This window comes from Lepisosteus platostomus, chromosome 13 (assembly GCF_059453375.1).
Source record: "Lepisosteus platostomus isolate fLepPlt1 chromosome 13, fLepPlt1.hap1, whole genome shotgun sequence".
Lineage (NCBI taxonomy): Eukaryota > Metazoa > Chordata > Actinopteri > Semionotiformes > Lepisosteidae > Lepisosteus > Lepisosteus platostomus.
In genome coordinates, this window is record NC_142623.1 from 41348134 (window position 1) to 41369798 (window position 21665).

At 43.5% G+C, this 21665-nt stretch overlaps 1 protein-coding gene across 3 annotated transcripts in view; it reads left to right on the top strand.

The window, feature by feature from the left end:
• neurl1b (neuralized E3 ubiquitin protein ligase 1B) overlaps positions 1-21665 on the top strand; it is an 87423-nt gene that overhangs the window by 56198 nt on the left and 9560 nt on the right. Inside the window, exons 1-2 of one of the 3 annotated variants that reach the window (XM_088604666.1) lie at positions 13-1001; positions 21011-21583. In XM_088604666.1, coding sequence (XP_088460792.1) covers positions 971-1001; positions 21011-21583 — 604 coding nt within the window. In that variant the 5' untranslated portion in view covers positions 13-970. Of the gene's footprint in view, positions 1-12; positions 1002-12918; positions 13054-21010; positions 21584-21665 lie in introns of those variants that run through there. The other 2 variants (XM_088604667.1, XM_088604665.1) reach the window with 2 other exon arrangements.

The following is a 21665-nucleotide window of genomic DNA, read 5'->3' on the forward strand; positions in this document are numbered from 1 at the left end:
CAGGTAGCGTTCGATACGCATTCCTGACGGCGTGTCTAGCGTTTTTAAACCCTGGATTGGCATTTGGAAACCCCCCAGCCCCCCTGAGGAGAGCTCAGTGTCTGCTATCCCCGCCCGTGGGGAACGCCAGCGAGCCGCGGTGTCACCGCCGCGCCGCTCCACAGCTGGTGCAGCGGTGCGTCTACAGCGCTGCTATAACAAGGACTAACATTTTCATGCACTCTTGTACATCATGAGAAGTTCATTTTAGTGTCCGCACTGACAGTATACTCTCATTTTTGTCTATAAAACCAGTTTTTATTATTAATATCTTACCAAATTTAATTTGTTTTAAGTCTTGCCGAATAAACCATGCTCTTGCAAGCCTATGTCTCTATTGACAAGTCAAAAGACATCAAATTCATCAAGTTAAGATGGTTGTTATCACTACTGAACGTTATGACATTACACTAGCCAAGTAGTGTACGGTCATATAACAATCTATAGATAACCGAGGTGCTAATTTACCGTGGTTTATCCCGACGTGTAATGATTTTGACAATGGCTTTGGCCAGTATTTTTTGCTGATATTTAAGATCTTCGGCGCTGACTGTATAGACTCTTCCGCTGAGAGCCTCTTCAGGGGCAAAACGTTCCTCTTTTTAAAAACCGAAATCCAGTGGCTTTACTGAAGAGCGCTCTTCCGCCCGTGGTACATTTCCCTCAAAGCAAGGCGGATGCTGTTGCTTTAACAGCTATTAGGAGCAAACCGGTACTGGGAGAGGGAGGGTATGTTCCTATACCAGCAACTGCGGCTCAGCTGGAGGGGCTTCACAGTTCATTCGGAGATGAGCGTGTTCGAGATTCTCTGGCTTGAAAACCTGCGCCGCTGAAGAGGATTTACAATCCGCATTTCTGCCCGTCATGAATAAATGGAAGAAAGACAAATGTTTATAACTGGAATTCACTTCTTATCAGGGCAGAAGATATAATGGGAAATACAACACAGAAATCGTTTATAGGTATGCATTTTACATCTTTATTCTGGCTTCACATCGGTGTGTTATAGCAGCAAACAAAATGCGTACCACAAATGTGGTGGTTATTTTTTTGGGGTCTTTTTGCAGCTTGTGTAGAGATAGCCTGTCCTATTTTCTGGACTTCAGCGTGCATACATTGCTGATCAGTACCTCTCCAGGCACTGTATTCTGCCGCTGGAGTCCGAAAGGATCGGTGTCACTACACTGAGCAGGAATATAATAATGAGTCAGATACACCCAAGTCCCACGAATGGAGTGAGGCATTTTCATATACCTCTGTTTTATTAAATGCTTCCTATTTTGGAAAGGACAATAGTGTATCCATACTTTCGACTATTTATTTTATTATGACTCTATTACTGTATAAATAATATAGGATTCGTTTACATGTAGCACATTATTGTGCTGTAGCTACAGGTTTTCTTTTCTTTTTTGTGCTTTTCTTTGCTCTGTAGCTAGTTGAAGAAATTGCTGGGGAAAACAAATCACGTATTTTCTCTAAACATATCAACGTAATTTTGAGATGTTAGGGAGTAATTTCTGAACTTTGCCCTTCTTTTCACAATTATCGAAGGATTTTATTCATAAAGACTGAAGCCAATCGCTAATCGGCTCAGGTGCTCGATAATAAGACTGAGTATAATGAGACTTACGTAAAGTTGTTTTTCGGACTCGAGATCTAAAAACCGTGCGATTATCGCTAAAATTAGCTGTATCCTGTCTTCCTTAAACAGAAGCACTAACTTGTGTATTATTTTTGGAGTTCCACTCGATGAGTATTTTATTAAACCGCTGCTCGGCTACGGACGGTACGAACCGATTTACCCGCGCAGCTGTTGAGACATTTCTGTGTGGATTCCCATCTGGGACACTGACATGGCGTTTTTCCATGTTCACGACTCCTCTTAATGGTGTGTCCGGGATTTCTGTGTGATTCCTGACAGGGAGCGAGCTTAACACTGCAATGTTTTGTACGAGTTCAGCCTTGTCATGCCGAGTCTTTCGTGGGACTGACGGTAACGTTCCGGTCTTCATGGCCCACGCATGCTTTTAGAGATCATTGTAGTAAGGTTAAAGAGGTCGGAACGATAAAGAAATAAATAGATGCTTGCAACTTAAGGTGCTTATTTATATTTCTCGAAAGTAAGTTTGGCGTGTTTGAATTCATGTGATGATGGCGTTTTTCGATAACGCATATACGTCGGGTTTTCCGTGTTCACGTTCCAGTGCGAGGGGTTGTCGGCGTCGCAGCTGCAGACTCTTATTATTTAAGGAATGTGATTTACGCGGATTTGCGAATGTAATCCATCAGCCGGGGTTTGTCATGGAGGGCGTCATGTTGGCAGGTGTTGACCTGCGGTGCCAAACCTTCGTCTTAAAAAGCAACAATCCGGCAGGCTGTGCGGGTACTCAGTTGGTGTTGAGGGAGTAAATTGGGTCAATCAAAACATGAAAGGTCAACCGTACCCTTGAGACCTAAGGGGTGTTGGAGCACTGAACTATGTCACTGAACAAATTAAAAGAACTTAAGAAAGTCTACAAACGCGAGGAAAGCATTCTGCCAGTCAAGTCTCTCATTTAGTTGTTAATTGATCAAAGGATCTCATCCAGCCCTTTCCTGAATAAACCAGGGTTATCAACTTCAGGAAAAAGGGCTGGGTAGCTTGTTCTACACTCTCTCAAACCCATCCTGCTGACCTGCTTGGTCCAAGTTGATGGTTTAAGAGTGACTCCGAAGGACTGCTGGTGCTGGACTGTGGCACTCCAGGACCAGGGGTTGAGAGTTTAACAAACTGGAGTGAAGAAGGACTGCAGTCTGCACAGTAGACAGTACAGAAGAATTTGTGTTATAAGATCACTTTATTGGCCAGATACAATTTCTTGCATGAGGAATTTGTCTTTTCGCATACCCCAACCTGCTCTCCATGAGACACACAGACAGGGAGAGAAGCTGGGGGTCAGAGCGCAGGGTCAGGCATTTATACGGTGCCCCTGGAACAGTTGGGGGTTAAGGGCCTTGCTCAGGGGCCCAACAGTGTAGGATTCCTGGGGCAACCTTCCAGCCACAGGAGCAGATCCTGAGCCACAGAGCCACCGTCCCATCCTGTCCTGTAAGGATAGTGTACCATGTATGGGATCATCAAAGACTATACAGTATATCAGCAAGGCATCTGTGCTTGAACTTCACTGCTGTGAAAAAGAAAGTGCTAAACCGTTGTAGACCTGGAACATTTTTTATTTATTTCAGAAAAAGACAATCTGATGTCTAGATGGGGAAGTGAATGAGTTGTCTTTTCAATAATGCTAGCCAATACAAAACAGCAAATAGTTTTTTTTTTTTAAGGTGAGCCAATTTCCCACTGTGCTGAAGGCCTTTCTGATAACCTAGATGTCTCCAAGGTGGCCAGTTTACCTGTGCTCAGAGCGTCAGGCTGCTGGTAGGCTGGTCTGTCAGATGACCACCAAACTCAAGGAGGAAAATGAAAGGAGCTTAACTTCTGATTCGAAAGCTTTTAACAGCGACGTGCCAGAAACCGATAACTGGATTAAACACACTTAAAATGGCATCTGTGAAATACCAAACTCGTTTTTATTCATTGTAAACAAGTGAAAAGACCACCATTTTCTGACTAGAGAGGACAGAATATGACCCCTTTCTGAGGAAGACCCAGTGCTCCAGCTCCAGCAGTGACGTTCACCTGTTCACCACAGCCTGATTCGAGGAGACATTACTTACGGCACTTTCATTGCAGGTTCTCTCTGTGAAACGTGTGGGCGGCTGTAAGAACTAAGCTCCTGAAAACTATATATATATGGGTACTGAAGTACACCATCAAAAATTAAATAACTCTCTCTACAAATATCCTTAGTTACAACTAAAGCAGAGGTTCTCAAAACTGTCAGATAAAAGCCTACAAGGAAGTCAAATAGTGTGTTGAGCTAAATGCTTGAGTTAAAACAAATTGCTTTCAAAGTAGCTTAATCACTGGAAAACAATGTGACATTCTTACGTCATGACTGTTGATCCATCACACCAGACTCTCTGGCACATGGTTATACATTTTGTTACACAAATGTGTTGTTTTGATTTGTTATGATCGTGAAGAAATGACGTGCTCGAAAGCAAGTTGTCGATTAGAGTTCTTTCTGATGTAAGGGATTCGTCACACTTCCGTCATTGCAAAACGTTTGCAAATTCATTACATTAAAAAAATAAAATGGGTTGACTGCATTTTTTTTCTCACCCTTAATATTTTTGCTACATTTCCTAGGACAGACAAAAAGAATGATTGCAGATATGAAATAATGTATCATGAACATGTATCTGTTCATGACATACTGTAATACTGTATCATGTTTGCTTGGTCTCCACCTACTTCTAATCAGCCGTGTTGAGAACAATTAAATCTTAAGTGTTCCTTAAGCATTTGAATCGTGAGAAAGAAAATTTGACACAATATTACGTACATTAAGGAACACTTAACCCTCAGGGTTCTGTCCATTTAGATTAGATTAAGGAAATGGAGTGAGATATGTGCTACCGGTGACACAAATATTCCTGAACTAATTCATTAAGTAACACGGCAATTTTGTTTGAAACTAATCTTACTGATACTGTGTAAATAACAGCAGTAGCACCCAAAGATGAATGTTTTCCACTCCAAAATGAGTTTTTTCTGCCCTTCTTTGCATGTCCCTAGTGTTGTAATCCCACTGACAACACCATGTTGAATTTAGAGTTAACATTTCTTTAATCAGCTTTAATACTGATGGGGGAAAAAAAAAAAAACTTTTCCAAAGATCTTGACAAGTTGCTGATGTTTTGTTGCACTGCCATGAGAGAGCCACTTTGGGCATTATCCATCTGTTAACTAACCTCTTTATCCAATTCAGGGTTGTGGGGGAGCCAGAGCCTCTCCCAGCATGCACCAGGCCCAAGGCAGGGTACACCCTGGGTGGGATGTCAGTTCATTGCAGGGTAAACACAGGCACAAGCACAAACAGCCACACCTTCTCACCAGGGCCAGTTTACAAAAGCCAATTGACCTACCATTAAGTTTCCAAAGCGCCCGGAAGAAATCCATGTGTGAACAGAGGGAGCATAGCACCCCCAGAACTGATCCCAGGGCCCTAATGCTGCAGGGCAGCAGTGTTAACCACTGTGCCTTCCACTTCAAGTGTGCTAGTCGTGAGCAAGAACCTCTAGTGGAAAGAAAGGCTGGGGGGGGGGGGGTGATCATATCGTGGGGTGCCTTTCCATTCCCATTTTCCCACCCCCAAACTCACAATTTGTAGTCCTCTGTTGCATTATTCATCTGTCGACCCTTCAGAGAACCTAAACAATTGTTTACAAATGAGATTAGGCCATTGGGCTTAATAGCTCATTAGCTAAATGATCTGGGGATCGTATCCTGCCGTTTCTAGAAGGAAACCTTGGAATTCTCTTCAACGTCATGGCTGGATAATTGTTCCACACTCCCACAACCCTTTGTGCAAAGCTGTGCTTCCTGTTCTCAGTTTTAAATGCACTTCCACATTTCTGGCTCATCGGACCGATTATTATTTAAGAGAAAAATTGTCTTTCCTCAGCCTGAGGCATGTTGTCTGTTTCTTCATTGTTAAACACCTGAGTGAAATAACTTATTGAATTAGTCATCACCTTGTCATCATCTAAACGTTTCGCATCTTTATCTCTGAGTTATTTCATTTCATCCTTTAACTGTTCCTTAGCAGCTGTAATCCAGAATCTGTGTCTCACTTGGCCTTTCCAAGTGAACAGTTGTGCTGCTGCTCCCTTTTCTAGGATCCTTAACTGGATCTTGTTCTTTTTTGAGTGCTTTGCATTCTTATTTGGCAGATACAAGTTTGTTTCAAATGCTAAGTAATGTGGGCTAATCTGTATGCATAAATAAAGGACATTCAGTCCCAAAGATTGTCTTATAGAATTATGTTCATATCCACTTCACCTTATCTAGGTATGCTTGTTTAATGATTTCTAGAAGGATTAGCTGTTTAAGATACCCTGTCAGTTTCGGTCATTTGTTAATGCTTTCAGACAAAGACATGCATCTTGGACATAAAAGTATTTGGATTAATGTGGAAAACTTCAAGATTATGAAGTAGCGAAGGGTTTTACAAGGTGCAAATTACCATCCGAGTTCTCTTTCTTGATGTCATTCAGAGTCAGAAGCAAAGTAATTTGCGATGTATTATTACATTAGTGTTCTCTGTTCATTTTTCATCCAGCCTTCTGAGCTTGGATAAAAAAGGCAATTTGTGTCTCCGGATGCTGATAAAAGCCTCTCTTTTTACAAGTCTTCTGCCTCAGGCAGGACATTTTGTTTTCCTGCAAGCAGCTCAGTAGAATTAAGAAAAAACACGCTTTTATATATTAATTGTATTGCCTACCAATTGCAGAATAATGCTGAAGGTAATCTTCAGCACATAGGGCTGGGAGTTTCTAAAACTGAAGGAAGAGGAATTGGCCATGAATGGTTGAGTTGTCCTTTCCATAGGTCTCTGCTGTTCAAGTCTCTACATATGCTTTGTTCAGACGTATTTTGTTTTCTGGCTAAACATTCACACGTGAACATTTCCAGTGCCTGCAACTTGGGTAAACTTTGAACTAGCTGGTTAGCATAGACCTAGAGTCTGCAGAACACAGGCTGTATTCTCAAAGCCCACAGGCTCAGCTGTTTGTCTCACCACCTGCACTTGGCCCTACTTTTAAATTCCTACCCGCTGCTTGTAATTGGCAGGAATTAGTGTGCTGCCAAATCAAAAAGCGAGGAAATTTTGCTTAGATAAAGGTGTTTGCGTACGACAGGCTGTGTCTCCAGTAGTCGTGGCCTGCAAGATCTGTAAGCTAGCAGTGTTCAAGTTGACCGTCATGTCCTCAGTGATAAGCAGGAGAGTACTGTGTAAAAGTTCAAATGGAAGAAGCACTTCTTTCTTCTTCTGAGCTGGGTTCTTCTAATGCTGAGACAAAGACGTTCATTTAGTCATTGACCCTGACCCTGGGCAGAGATTACAGTAAATACTTCTGGAAGAGATTCTCATCTCTTCGAAGCCATGTTCCTAACCATGTGGAGCCTTTTTTCCTGTTTGCTTTGATGGAGTATTGTACTTTTATTAGTCAGTACCTTGAGGGCCCTTTCCTCACTGTGTCAGTGTCTTCTGTGTTTCAAGTGCTTATTGTGTGTGCAGGGTTCTAGGTGCTATTTATTTTAAGTGCCCATTCTTTGAATTGTATGTTTGCAAAGCACCGTCTGGAGATCTGACAGATCTGAATATTAATCGGTAAATGACACTTTGCTCTGGTTTGCTTTGGATCTCCAACTGACATATGTTTGGCCTGCCTGAATATCTGTTTTGAAAGAGGTTTGTTTTTGCCTGACTGTTACACAGAGCAATAAGGTCTTATCCATGATGGGAGCTTTGTAAATTGGTCTTTCAGTCAGTGGTAAAGCAGTAAACAGGACCCGAGGGCTGAGGTGAGAAAAGGACAGACATAACTATACTCTTTTTGCTCTTGTTGGAAAAGACGAGTTTAATTTGAAAAATAAATCCGCCTGACGTTGTGTCATAAATTTCAGGTGTTAATCCGGAGAGGGGATATGGAACTTTTATCTTTAGAATGATAGTGAAGTTATTGAGGGATGGAAAAAGGAGTGCAAAAAAAGTCATATTAATAAAAAAGCTGCTTTAATATCTTTGATTCCTGATAGCAACATGTTAAGCTCCATTAGTAAAAGAGAAATTGGGGGGGGGAAATATTATTAATATTCTGACCTGCGAGTTCAGTTCATTTGAGCTAGAGTTGTAGTACAAAGAGCAGATCTGTTCTGGCAGACTGATATCTTCAGGGAATTAACACTGGTGTCAGCAGTTAGTAACTAGATTTGATGATCAAATCACCCCCTTTTTCTATACCTTCAATTAATAATGCAGCAAGGAAACAAGTAATCCTCTCATTACCTGCAGTTCATGAGTGATTTTGAATTAGCTACTCGCTCTGTTTCAGTGAATCAGCAGTGCTGGCAGGGGACCTGGAGAATGCTGTGTCCACATACTGGATGCAAATGCAGGGCGGAGCGGTGGCTCTGTGGCTCAGGATCTCAGCCTGTGGCTGGAAGGTTGCCGGTTCAAATCCCGTGGCTGGCTTTGGAATCCTACTCTGTTGGGCCCCTGAGCAAGGCCCTTAACCCCGACTGCCCCAGGGGTGCCCTATAAAGGGCTGACCCTGCGCTCTGACCCCAAGCTTCTCTCCCTGTTTGTGTGTCTCATGGAGAGCAGGCTGGGGTCTGTGAAAAGACAAATTCCTCATGCAAGAAATTGTATCTGGCCAATAAAGTGATCTTATCTTAATAGACTAGCTCTTTTATGATTATGCCTTGCAGTCCTGAGTATTTTCTTTCATCAACATATCTTTTAGCCTCATACACTGAAGCCTAAATCATTCACGGCAACAGTATGGTGGAGTGCTCATGTATCCTTCTGGCCTGTGGCTGGTGTCCTGTGATCAGCGCGGGTCCTGGGTGCCTGTCTGTGTGGAGTCTGCATGCTCTCCCCATGTTTGCATGCATTCACTCATTCCCCTCCCTCCCCTTATTTCTCAGTCGCATTCTTCAATACCTGTCTAGGTCTGAAATGGTCTACATGCATGGTTTTTGAAAACCTTATTTTTAACATTATTATTATTAACAATAACAAATGACACTGTTGTTGATGAGCAATACATATAGTATGATGGCCATTTCTCTACTGTATTAACAGAAGTATGCTGTCTTTTTTATCATCTCAGCTATAAAAGAAGGCCAGACACTAACTTGAACTGTCATCCACAGTTGCAGTGGAAAAGTCATAAAGGTTTAACTTTAATATATGGTTGCACTTGAGGAAAAACACTGTGCTGTAATGCAGTTTAATGGTAGAAAGACGTTTACAAGCAAAGACGATGCCTAGAGCAAACAAGCATGTTCTCATGAGGAAAAGCAACTTCAAATGCAGGAATGTCATTAACCATACACATAGAAATGTGCTGTGAAGAGTAGTAGAACATGAAAGAGGACCACTTCTTTGATCTGTTGACTTCAGTAAAGCCCTTTCCTCTAAAGCATGTGATGTCATTGCATGTTGTATTAATTCGGGGGTCGGCTCGATGACTTGGAAGGCTGTCAGTCAGGATATGTCTCGCTTATTCCCCAAGGTTTAGGGAAAAAAACAGAGGTATCAGCGACTTGTGCCAGGAGGAAACACATGACAAAATCGTGGGACACCAGCTTTGTATCCTAGAGACCTACATCTATACGTAGTGTGTTGTGGTTTTTTAAAGTCTCATGTCTGGACTTGATTTGGGCCATTGGAAAATGGATGGCAGTTTTGGGGGTGAGTTGGGTTTTTTTGGGGGGTCTCTTGTGCATCGAAAGCTTTAGAATTGAAGGATCTTGTTCAGTGTGTGTTAGACCAGTTAGTAGAATAACAAAGACACGCTTTCTGAGCCTCCTGTGCTGGGAATACGTTCTCTCATTTGGCTACAGCCAGGCACTGGAGAGATGTATCGAGATCACTGCCTGCTTGTGTGATACAGCTCTAGAGCAGGCTGAGCTATATTTGGATCAGGGGAAGCCTTTCCACGGTTCACAGGTGGAACAACATCAGCAGAGCTCACGGTTTTTGCAAAGAGCTGTGATCCTGCTGCAGGCTATCGGGGATCTTACTGAGAAGAAGAGCAGAACTAGCCATCATTAGCATCCTATTATTTCTCTTTTTAATTGCTGAATGTGCTGTGCATTATGTTGTTTGCATTAGCACAACAAGGGGGAGGGGTGTTTCTGAAAGACTTGAGGCAGTCTGGAGAATCCCTTCTTGTTTTTGTTTTCCATAATTTGGTTCCACTGGGGTCTCCAGGCAGCCGGGTTTCTGGATTCAAAAGCCAGTGTTTCTCTTGCTGCCTGTCCTTCACTCCCCAAGTCTAGTAATCTCTTAATCGGGACACGACCAGGCCCCTTTAATAAAGCAGCCCTTCCCCAACCATGCAGACGCATACAAGTGCACACAGAGCTTTGTGGGATGAGCCCTAATGGGGGAGTAGTGTGGAGCGGTTGTTATGATGCTGGACTTGTACCTAAATATTTGATGGGTTAGAATCCTAGTTAGGGCCCTGCAGCGGTGCCCCTGAGTGAGGGCTTTTACTCGGATTCAGTGTTATCACACCCTGTGTAAAAGGACGCAGATGCTTGTAACGCCTTTTACATACTGTACTCTGACTAGTTTGCACAGTGCGGGCCTTCTGCATGTGCCTTGAGTGGAATTAAAAACAAACCAAATTCTCTTTCTGCCCTTAAGTGAAGCCATGTTAATACCAAAAGCATTCTTTCCTATAGAGAGCTATGCTTTTTAAGACTGAGCACGTCTGTAAGCAGCAGAATTGACCAGGTTTTCGTCCATTCCTGTAGTATTAATATCAGTGCTCTGCATCACTGTCTGGCTCAGGTCCTGCATAAAACCTAGATAAGGATGTGTTTGAGTATGCTGGCCGTTGTGCTTGGCAAGGTGTCACAGTGTTTATTAGCAGGCTATTTCAGAAGGACATCATTCATTTCAACCGGAAGGCCCGTCAGAGTGGGTAAATAGGAGATGCCCTGCTTTCTGTGTCCAGATATTTTTCCTGCACTCTCCTATGTCTGGAGCTTAATTTCCTGCACAGGCTGTACTGTCCTGGTGCTGGCCCCACTGTCTGTGGAAACCGATACGCTCACAAAGTCAGCGTGTGAGGGAGGCAGGGCGCTATCTTTAGTATATCTGAAGAAGGGAACTTCCTCTGTGCAGGGATCAGTTAGCCTTGTGAAGGGCAGCCCAGTGTGCTGTATGTTTTTTTAAGAGGCTTAAGTGTGGGATATTTTGGGTCCCAGCTCCCTATTTCTGTTGTCAGCTGATTTGTTACTATCATCAGCTGAGCCACAATTAATGTGAAGGCTTTCGAAACATTGTAGAAATGTGTATCATTTCATCCTTTCTCTCTGTCTAGATCTCTGTTTACCTCCTATGGTCGGCAAATTAAACGGATACATATGCATTATTGCAAAGGAGCTACGCTGCAGATGTCCAGCATCTCGGTTATTTCCCTTGTTCTCTCATTAGCAGACTGGTTTTTAAGACGTGATAATGTGCGTGTATTTTGTGTGCTTGTGTTTTCTGTGAGCGATTCACGCAGTTTGAAACTGCATAGAAATGGAAACATTTTAACTGGTAACCAAGCTGAAAGACACTAGATCTCAAGGGTCGTGCAAGACTGTGCCTTACAGATGTAATTCTCTGGTCTGGTGGTGCTGCTTATTTAAGGTAAGAAACACAATCTTGGGGGACTGCGGGTTAAAATAATTCATCTTTTAGTGAAGAGCAAGTCTGCTGGGTTATCCTAGCAGTGTGCTAACTACTGGATATCAAAACCCCTTAGGGATAGAAGCTACTTTTTAGAATTGTGTGGGGAGCTGAATAAATGTCCCTAGGACACTGGGAACAGTAACTAAACTCCAGACGGAAACGGCTCTGGATTTCTATGGATCTCACTCTCTCAAGCTGACCTGACAGAGCAAAATCATTGTCTCCCGGTTTCCTGAATTCTGGTCTAGAGGGTTTTGAAGAAATCCCACGTTTTGAAATCAAAGTTCACATCTGATATAAATAAAACAACATTAATGGTTTTTATGGCAGAGCTTTTGAAGGGGGCAGGTGTTATTATGTACATCTGGTCTTTATCAGAGTGGAAAAAACTTCTTGCCACAGTCTCTAATGGTTATGAACTCAGCTTTCTAATAAAATTCTTCTCCACTTAGAAAATCATATTTGGCCCGTTGCCATTAAAATCATCCCAACGGAGCTCAGGACAGTTTTGCTGAGTAAAAAAAGCATTTGTCTGAGCTGAGAGATATGGAAATACGTTTGGGGGTTTAGCTTAGCGGTACCACACAGGTGCTCATGACTGGAAAGCCCAGCTGAAGGGTTGGTCTGTTTGGACCTACTGCAGCACTGAAATGAAATCAGTAATGAGCTGATTTAGGTCATGAAGAACTGAGCTGGAATAAAGACCCGCAATGCTGAACAATTCTCAAAGACCTGAACTGCCCACTCCGGTTGTAGACAAAGCACATCTCCTCTGGTACAAACACGTCAGCTCAAACATTTTCTTTTACCAGTCTAAACTAGTGGTAAGCTCAAGGTCAGCAAAGCCTTCCAGTGTTTGTTTTAATTTAATAGATTAACAGTGGCAGTTCCCTGTTTTGGCTTGGCTTAATTATTCAAGTTTAACTTTAGCTAAGCTTTAGCTTGTGTTTGCAATTGGTCCAAGTAAATAGCCTCGGGTTTGTGTAGCGTTATTTAAAGAGCCTCTTTGGGTTTAGCACTTTGGCCTCATAGTTCTTGGGTGCTGCGCTCAGTTTTGGACTGAGGCTCTTTCTGTGTAGAGTTTGCATGTGCTCTCCATGAGTGTGTGGTTTTCTCTGGATGCCCCGTTTTACTTCCACACTCCGAAGACCAACTGTCTACTTTTATTGACACATGAGGATTGTCACATGTGTGTGCCTTGTGGCGATCATACTGTTTACTGTATTCTTTTATAGGAGATTTTTAAATATTGTCGTTTTTTGCGGAAGGCGTTGAGCTGGAACAAAATGTCAAATGAAAGAAACATGATAATCATTGTTAACCTTCGGTATTGAATGAGAGCATGTGACAGTGTCATAAGGAGAGGAAATTGGTTATTTTAGTGCGTCTTATGCCTTTAAACATTACTCTTGCAGGCATACAGGAAGCATACCATAACATGTGAAAACATTTTTGAGGAACTTGCTCAACAATTTTCTCCTTGATGAAAGACATGGGTTTTTTGCTGGAAGTTCCAACTCTATAGCAGGCTGTACAGCATTCCTCTTAGGATTTCCCATACAGATTTTTTTTTAATTGTGCAATCGGAATATTCTTTTCTGCGGCCACCAGCAGGCCTCGCAGAACAGAAACAAAATGGTGCATGATGGTAAGACACAAATGCCGTCCAAGGAGTGAGAGATGAGGGCAGCAGTAGAGATCGCGCTGGGAGATCGGTGAACTGTGGCGCGAGCTGATCTTGGGAGCTGGGGCTGAGAGAGGTTACAACAGATGGCCGGGACTTACGGATGTCGTTTCATTTCTTCGGGGCTAAGTCACTCTCTGCGCTGTGCAAATGTGTCTTTTTATGGATGTTTGTTGAACAATATTTAGACTGCAGTGCTCTCCAGGGATCTGCAGGAGCTGTTCTGGGGAGCTGGGAAGAGGGAGGAGAGGATGGGAGAACGGGAAAAGGTTAAGGCCTATGTGGGAAAGTGAGCTTGGACTGTAAATGGAAGGTTACAGGCTAAGTCTCTTGCGGACACAGGCTGCTGTTCATCAGGGGGATCTACAGTAGTCACTGTGGGAAAGGAAATCTGTGTACAGCTTCTGAGTGCATGGGTGGAAAATCTGAGGTCCTGTGGGAGCTGATGTATTACTGTCTGATTTGTTTTTTTTTTGTCTCCCAGATTAAAACCGCTCAGCCAGCACTCTGTTGATGCCATCCTAACTCGAGCATATCTGCAAACAAATTCAGGGTTAGGGGGGAAAAAATGGAAATTTTGCCAGTGCTCTTCACCATCCCTGCCAGCAAGCTTGTAGGTCAATAAAGTTCTGAAAAAATGCTTTGTCCCATACTGAAATCGAGAGCACTCTTCCTGCCCTGGTCCAGTGAAATCGGGGTGACAGCAAAGCCCTTCAGATGGAGGTGGGATTTTTTCACTCCGCAGTGATGCATTAATTGGGGCTGGGGCATTGTAGCAGCTTAGAAATGAATACATCCTATGAAATCCTATGAAAGAGGCTTTACTGAACTAGTGTAATTATGGCTAGTGGAGTAAAAAGGATAAATTCAGATTCTGGACACTCCTATCACAAGTTTTGTGGTGAGTGAGCCTGGATTCATTGGCGTTCAAGGCAGTTATGTTTTTTTCACACAGTACAGTCTGGAAGAGATTTTCCTCCAGTCTTTGTCTAAGAGAGGAGGTCCTCTTCCGGGGTCTGGGACGCTGAGAACTTCCAGGGCTCCCGGCTCCCAAGATAAGGAAATATTTCACCCCAAGATTATGACTCCCCGTTATAACTTTCTGTCTTTTTAATGGACATTAAATTTAGAAGAAATTGTAAGATGAACCCAAATGATTATTATTTCTTATGAACAGAAACTCATGTGTGCATGTGTGGGGGCAGTCAGTCACAAATGATGATCCTACCTGAGATCATGTGCTTCTCCATGAGAACATTTTATCGCCTTTCTTATGGTGGTTGTCCTTATAGGAGTGCATCAGAGAGAATTATTATAATTATCGTACTATTAATCAGAACATTTTGACCTGGTGTTAATATGGAGGTTCCCCCTTATACACCCTACATGAAACGGGCAGCTCTAAGAATTTAGGAACTTTAGGTCTAAACCCCTGATATTTGGCTGTGAAATTTCTATCTGGGTGTTACTGATTGTTTCTGAAGAATATTAGCAACATATTACAGTTTCTTTTATAGCCAATTGATATCAGATCGATCACTCTTTTATTAAAAATGATTATTTTTTTATCTTAAACCCCATTCTCACAACACAGTGTTTCAAACAGTCTAGAAATATTTTCCCACGAACTCAAAAAAAATAATGTTCCTCTTTCAGGGTGGCACAGTTGCACAGTGGTTAGTATCTCTTCCTTGCAATGCTAGGGCCATGTTTTGAATTCTGGACCTGTGGTGCTGTCTGTGTGGAGTTTGAATGTTCTCCTTTGTGTTTGCATGAGTCTCTTCTGACAGTCCAAAGACATATTTGCAGATGACTTGGCTCCAGGAAAACTGGCCCTGGTGTGAGTCCTGTGATGGACTTGTCTTGTCCAGGGTGTATTGCGCATATTTCTTGCCAGGATAGGATCTGGCTCCTATGCGACCCTCTAATGGAAGAAGCAGTTAGAAAATGGGTGGACCGATGTTTCTTTTTCATTGCTAGCTCCAGAAATATCCCCTTTCTCAGGATATGCAGGACCCATCATTATCTTTCCAGATTTTCTGAAATACCTCCGAATCAAGGATTTTGATGTTTAATCAAAACAGTAGATAAGCGCAGTGTGTTGCGAGAAGGTAAAAAAAAGTAAAAACACAAACTGGGAAGAGGCTGTTTATGAAAAGACTTAGGTGTTTATGTTTACACATCATTTACATCTTTTAGACAATTCAAGAAAGCAAAATGGCAAAATGTTAGAATATATAGTTAAAAGAATTAAGCATTTATCAAAGCATTTATTTTAACTAGTATGGCCTCATTTAGAATATTGAAGTATCATTTGCAGTCATCCCAGTTTAGACAGGATATTGCTTCTGTGGAATCCATCCAGAGAAGAGCAACAAGGAATGTTGGAGTTTTCTGCTGAAACCTTTCAGTCTTGAACAGAGAGGATTAAGAGGGGAACTGGCCCAAGTCAGGGCATCAACAAAGGCACCACAGTGAACCTTCTCAGAATGAAGAGTCAAACAGGAGCCAGAGGACTCCAGTGCAGACTATGTGGAAGCACATTGAAAGCTTAAAAGGGAGCAGGTCTTTAAACTAAGGGTTATTGGAGCCAGGAGCAAGCTGCCCAGCCGTGTGGTTGAACCCAGTACCCTGGCTTCTTGATGAGATCCTTAGATCTTAATTTTGGCTCGAATGGCTGAAAATCCTCCTGTTGTTTGTAACCTTTCTTATGGTTACATGCTAAATTCACTAACACCCATTTGTGAACGGCTGTAAAGAGGACTAAGGAATCTTTGTCTGACCCTAATTTGTCAAATAATTTCTCTTTGGTCCTGTCATTGTCACTAAAACAAGATTGTTGGAGATAAGGAGACCTCATCATTCCGAGTCTGGCTCACAGTCAAGGCTGCAGTATCTGTCGCATTTGGTTTTCCTAAGTTGGTCATGGAAGCAGCTTTCAACAGTGCCTGTGCTTGTTTATGAAACAAACATTTTAACTGTATTTTGCTACTTATTACTTTTGCCTGACAGACTACAGACATAAAGAACCCTCCCCTTTGATGAGAGGGGTGATATGCATTCCAGAGAATTGAGAAAATGAGAGAGGTGATCCCTGCCTCACAGTGCACAGTGGGTGAATGCTAGCATTGCTCACAAGATAAAAGGGACCCATTGTCACGGACGTCCAAAGGGACTAACCGTGGGGAGCAGGAGAGCAGAAAAAGACCCAAATGCGTAGCGGCGAGACGGGAAAAAGGCCCGGGCTCATAAGTGCAAAGAGTTCAGGAATGCCATATAGAAACCTATGCCCTCAGGGAGCGGACGTGGGGCGCCCTGGTGCTAGGCGGGTCTCAGGACATCCGAACATCAATGCTGAGCGAGGACAGAGTGCAAGACCCGGAAATATATAGCCCAAGGGAAAGAGAGGGACAGGAAGGACAGCAGACCGGAAACTAGGGACAGGACAGAGAAGGAGCGCCCTCTGGCTACAGAGGGCGTGACACCTATACTGTCAGGGACACCTTGTACACTGCTTTTCCTCATGAGTGCTTAGATTTGTTTCTTTCAGTGAACAGACACCCGGGACCGAATCGATCTGCAGGCCTGTTGGTCAAATCCTTCAGTTGCTGCCAACGCCCATACAGTAGCTCTTTTTGCCCCAGCACACCCAAACAAAGTTCCCGAATAATTTAGGGTTAACAGAGTTCCCAACACTCATGATAATACTCAGGGTCACAGTCAGTTCTGCCCGTTTACAGGTATTATTCATGCTTGTCTATAGGGGGGGTATTTCCAAACGGGCATTGAAGAGAATGATTTCATCACACTGCCAAGTGCAGTTGTATCATTTTTTTCCTTGAATTGAGACAGACAGGCAAACAAAGGCAAGACGCACACGGACATCCGAGATGATGGGCTCTGTTGAGGTCATCTACCTAAGAGCTGGAATGCGCAATGAAGGTGTCAGAAATCACCCATGAACAACATTGGTTTGATCGGAGCCAGCGTTACAGTATGTTCAGAGTGGTCTGAAATCATTGTAAAAGCATTTCATTTGTTAAATTGAGTGACATTTTGTACTGCAATGAGGAGTTCCTGCGTTGCCGCACACTGTGTCACTGGAATAGTTGGGCGAGGGCGCCACCGACGTCATCGTTGCTTAGTTCAGATTTAAAGCTTCACGTAGGTGTGTGAGTGCAGCTGTCCTTTCTGAATGCACCCATTTCGGATCTTTTTCACAGATGATGATTCACGCTTTTTTTTTTTCTGTAGCCATGTAAAAAAAGTGCAAGCACTGAATTCCTAGCTAGTAACTATTGGAAACCAGGCCAAGGACAGAAAGAAGCCAGCCACCACTCAAGCTGTTTCAGTGATTTCAAATCATTTACTTGTTCTCCGCTTATATGTAACGTAAAGTTGATTTTCAGCTGCAGTAGTTTCATACATATGTTAGTCCTGGTCAGTACCGGGATGGGAGGCCTCCAGGGAAAAATGGCGTTGGCAGACCAGTAGGAGGTGCTCTTCCATCTGTACTGCAATTTCCAAGCCAGTCCTCCGGTATTCTGACAGGGAGACTGTTGTAGGATGCACAGTACACTGCCTCAGATGAGACATTAATCCTAGGCCCACAGAGTCGGACCAACAAATATTTTATTTTGAACTCTGTAACGCTATATAGTTTTCTAAAGCTGACTGTGCCTAAACCCACAGGAAAAGTAAAGTAGGCTCTTGTAAAATATGTTTATTAAGTAAAGGTGTGTTTGCATAAACATTTTAACTATTGGATTAGGTTTGAATATAAATGTATAGGTATGTATATGTCAAAAGCATCTATAGTGTGTCAGTGCCCCCTGATGTTGAAATAGTGAACTTCAAGCCTCAGAAAGTTTTTAATAAGGAAATAAATACTGTACTTGTCATGTCTGGACTGCGCAAGTACTGAGCAGTCAGCTCATAGGAAAAGCATGCCACTCAGGGCTGGCAGTTTGAGTCATTGTCTGTGCAATTCCACGAAACCTCATGATTAAATGCACACATAATCTTGGGGAATCAAAAAAGTTGGTTTAAATGATTTGTCTTTCTTCGGGTGTATAAAAGATCTTCGAAACCCCACACTATTTAAGGATAGTAGTACATGCGTTGTGATTGGGATCCCATTCCTATACACTGCGGCTCAGCTTTAGCAGAAGACTTTAATTCTTCCCACAAGAGTGCACATCTGAACTGAGAAACATCACTTCGGTTTCAATAAGCACACGTCCAGTTCAGGGTCATGTAGCACGGAGCCTGTCCCAGGAAGCATTGGGTGCAAGGCAGGATACACCCTGGGTGGGACGCCAGTCCAGTGCAGGGCACTCACACTCACACCTTGACCAGTTTTCCCAGAAGCCTATTAACCGACTAGCATGTCTTCTGACTGTAGGAGGAAACCAAACCACCAGAAGGAGCTCCACACAAACTTGGGGAGAACATGCAAACTCCACGCAGACAGCATCCCAGGAATCGAACCTAGGACCCCAGTGCTGCGGGCCACAATGCTAACCACTGCGCCACTGTGCAAATGCCTTCTGGTTTCGTGAATTATGAACAAATCTTAGTCCTCCTCCTTTGAAATGTGTTATAGCACTGACTGTTTCTGTAATAAATCGTTTCTGTATTCCCAGATCTTAGATCTTAGATCTATAGAGCCTCTGAATTTGAAGTTAACACTTTCAATTAAAGCTTCTGGCATCTGGGAGACAATACTATCTAGCATTAGACAATCATCTAATTTTCAAATTCAATCTTGTAATAATTGGCTCTTGATCATTACATTGATCTTGATAAGTAATCAAATTCTAATGTAACACAATCTTTTTTGTATATTTATAAATATATCATGTCATTATTTGGGGTACTTTACCAATTTTTTATTGATCATAAGATTTATCTTTTATATCTTTGTGCTTTGCATATAAATGTGCTTTTTCGATCATTCTGATGCAGCATAAGAGCTGTGCGCTGTTCCTTGTAAATAAGTTAAACTTACTATTGGTAATTCAAGCAAATCACATCTCGCATCTATGTGCTAATTTGGCTCCACAAAGTACCGGAGGGTGTGGAAGCTTTGAATCAGAAGTTTTTTGTTTCTGTGTTCTGGCGACCTCTAGTGCTCCCCACTGCGAACTACACTTTTCTGTAGGAGTCATTTCATTTTAAAATGCGTGCTCTCTTGCAATCACGCACAAGGCTGTAGAAAACATAAATGTCATCTGTTATCAGTTTTAAGCCTAGCCATGAAAGTCTTGAAATTTAAATGATATGTATGTTTTGCTGCGTTTTACTCTGAAAGCTGTACTTCAAAATCAAATTGCAGTTCTTTGTGGCCATTGGGGAGTGTTTGTTGAATTCAGATTTGATTTTAGATTTGCCTGATTTGTGTGTCATTTCCAGCCTCCCACCGCATTTAAAACACTATGTTGAAGCAGTGCCTGCCATTTACTGGGTATTTAGCCTCAAGGAATGTTTGCTGCTTATGTAACTAGTTTACAAATATACTGTATAACAAGTCTGATCGTCAGAGCTCAATCACGGCTGATTGCTGTCTCCTCAAGCACTCGAGCAGCAGCTAATGGACCTTGCTGCTGATCTTCAGACATTCCCATGTATTCTGACATGAACATCTATCAGGCAAAGCAATGATTTGAGCAGAGATATGCAACCCGTAGCGTTCAAACCCGAGTTAACTACTGTACATGCTTCCTTCACTTGGGCCATGGGAGGAAGAATGTGCTCGCTCACTGGATCTCAGAAAAACATCTAACAAATAGGCCAGAGGTCACAGCCACAGGCCAAGTAGATAAAATCTTCAATTTGTAATAAATATGTGCATGAGGTCTCCTGACAGAAGATCATTTACACAAAACTTCTCCCCTCGGGGAGGAGGCTTCAAAGTTTCCATTGTAGTCCTGTTCAGTTCTGAAACAGCTCCTGCCTAGAGGCCTTCACACAGATCAGCACGTAGATCGCCATGGATGCAGGCATCGTATGGGAGAAAGTTTAAATATAAATGGAATCGAACGTTTTTTTCAACTTTGAGCCTTAAACTGACTGATTTAATAATGTGGTCAGTATAAGTGTAAGATGTGTTGTTTTTGTTGTTTTTATTAGGTTGCACTCAGGGAAATTCCTATCAGCTTAGCAGAGCTGGCAATAAGGTATTGCACAACTTGAATCTCGACCCTTGAATCTTGAAATGCATTGGTGTTTCTTGAAGGTTCCATCTTGCATAATCACCAGACAGGATTTTTTTTAAAAGAGATCCTACCTATAACACACCGCACTATTTCAGTTTATTGTTTGTGCCAGCTTGCGTTCTGAGGAGCCACCGGGCTGTGTCAGGTGACAGAAAGCACAGGTCGTTGGGATTCAATTAAATAAGGCCTAGAGATTTTATACAGCGCCTTTAAAGGTGGCTTTTCAGAGCGCTTTACAGAATGACAACAGTGACAGTAAAAACAAAATCCACAAGATATGCACAATGAGAGTGAGCAGATATGCACAGTGAGAGGAGACGGCAGATGGGGGTACTGAATACAGCAGGAGCAGAGGGGTAAAGAACAGAACCAGTTCAGTAAAGGCTCTTCTAAAGAAGAAGGTTTAGGAGGGAAGGTTTAGGGAAGGCAACTCTCTGATATACTTGGGCAGAGAGTTTCAGAGCTTTGGGGCATAACAGGAGAAGGCCCTGTCCCCCATAGCGTGTCGACGAGACCAGAGTTGGATTGTGAGGTGGGGCGCAGGATGATCGTATACAGTTCAAGAGAAAGCTACGTGGAATTAACTAGCGAATAAAGAAAATGAAAACAAAGAGTTTTCACAAGGCCGTCAATTTCCATGTATTTCACACCTGAGGTTTCTTGTATACAGTGACGGTCTGAGCTGCCGTTTTTTTTCATGACAGACGCAAGCCTGCAGCCCCGCCCGGTGGCCAGCAGGCCGTACTACACCCTGCCCAGCAGCACGGCGGAGCGCCGGGCCTCGGCGCCCCCTCCCGGCCCGGGCACCGAGGCGCCCCGCTTCCACCCGCACGCCAAGGGCCGGAACATCCGCCTGGACCCCCAGCTGCGCCGGGCCACGCGCAAGAGCAGCTTCTGCAACGGCATCACCTTCAGCCAGCGGCCCGTGCGGCTCTACGAGAAGGTGCGCCTGCGGCTCTCCGAGGTCAACAGCTGCTGGAGCGGCGCGCTGCGCTTCGGCTTCACCAGCGCGGACCCCGGCGAGCTGGGCCTCGCCGACATCCCCAAGTACGCCTGCCCGGACCTGGTGACCCGCCCGGGCTACTGGGCCAAGGCCCTGCCCGAGCGCCTGGCGCTGAGGGACACCGTGCTGGCCTTCTGGGCCGACCGGCACGGCCGCGTCTTCTACAGCGTCAACGAGGGCGAGGCCGTCCTCTTCCACTGCGGGCTCAGCGTGGGGGAGCCCCTGTGGGCCATCGTCGACGTCTACGGCATCACCCAGGAGGTCACGCTGCTCGGTGAGCTGCTCCTCCACTGGCGCCCAGCTTCGGGGCTGCAGTTCTTACCTGTGCATCATATTGGTTTGTCGCTCCCAGAGGT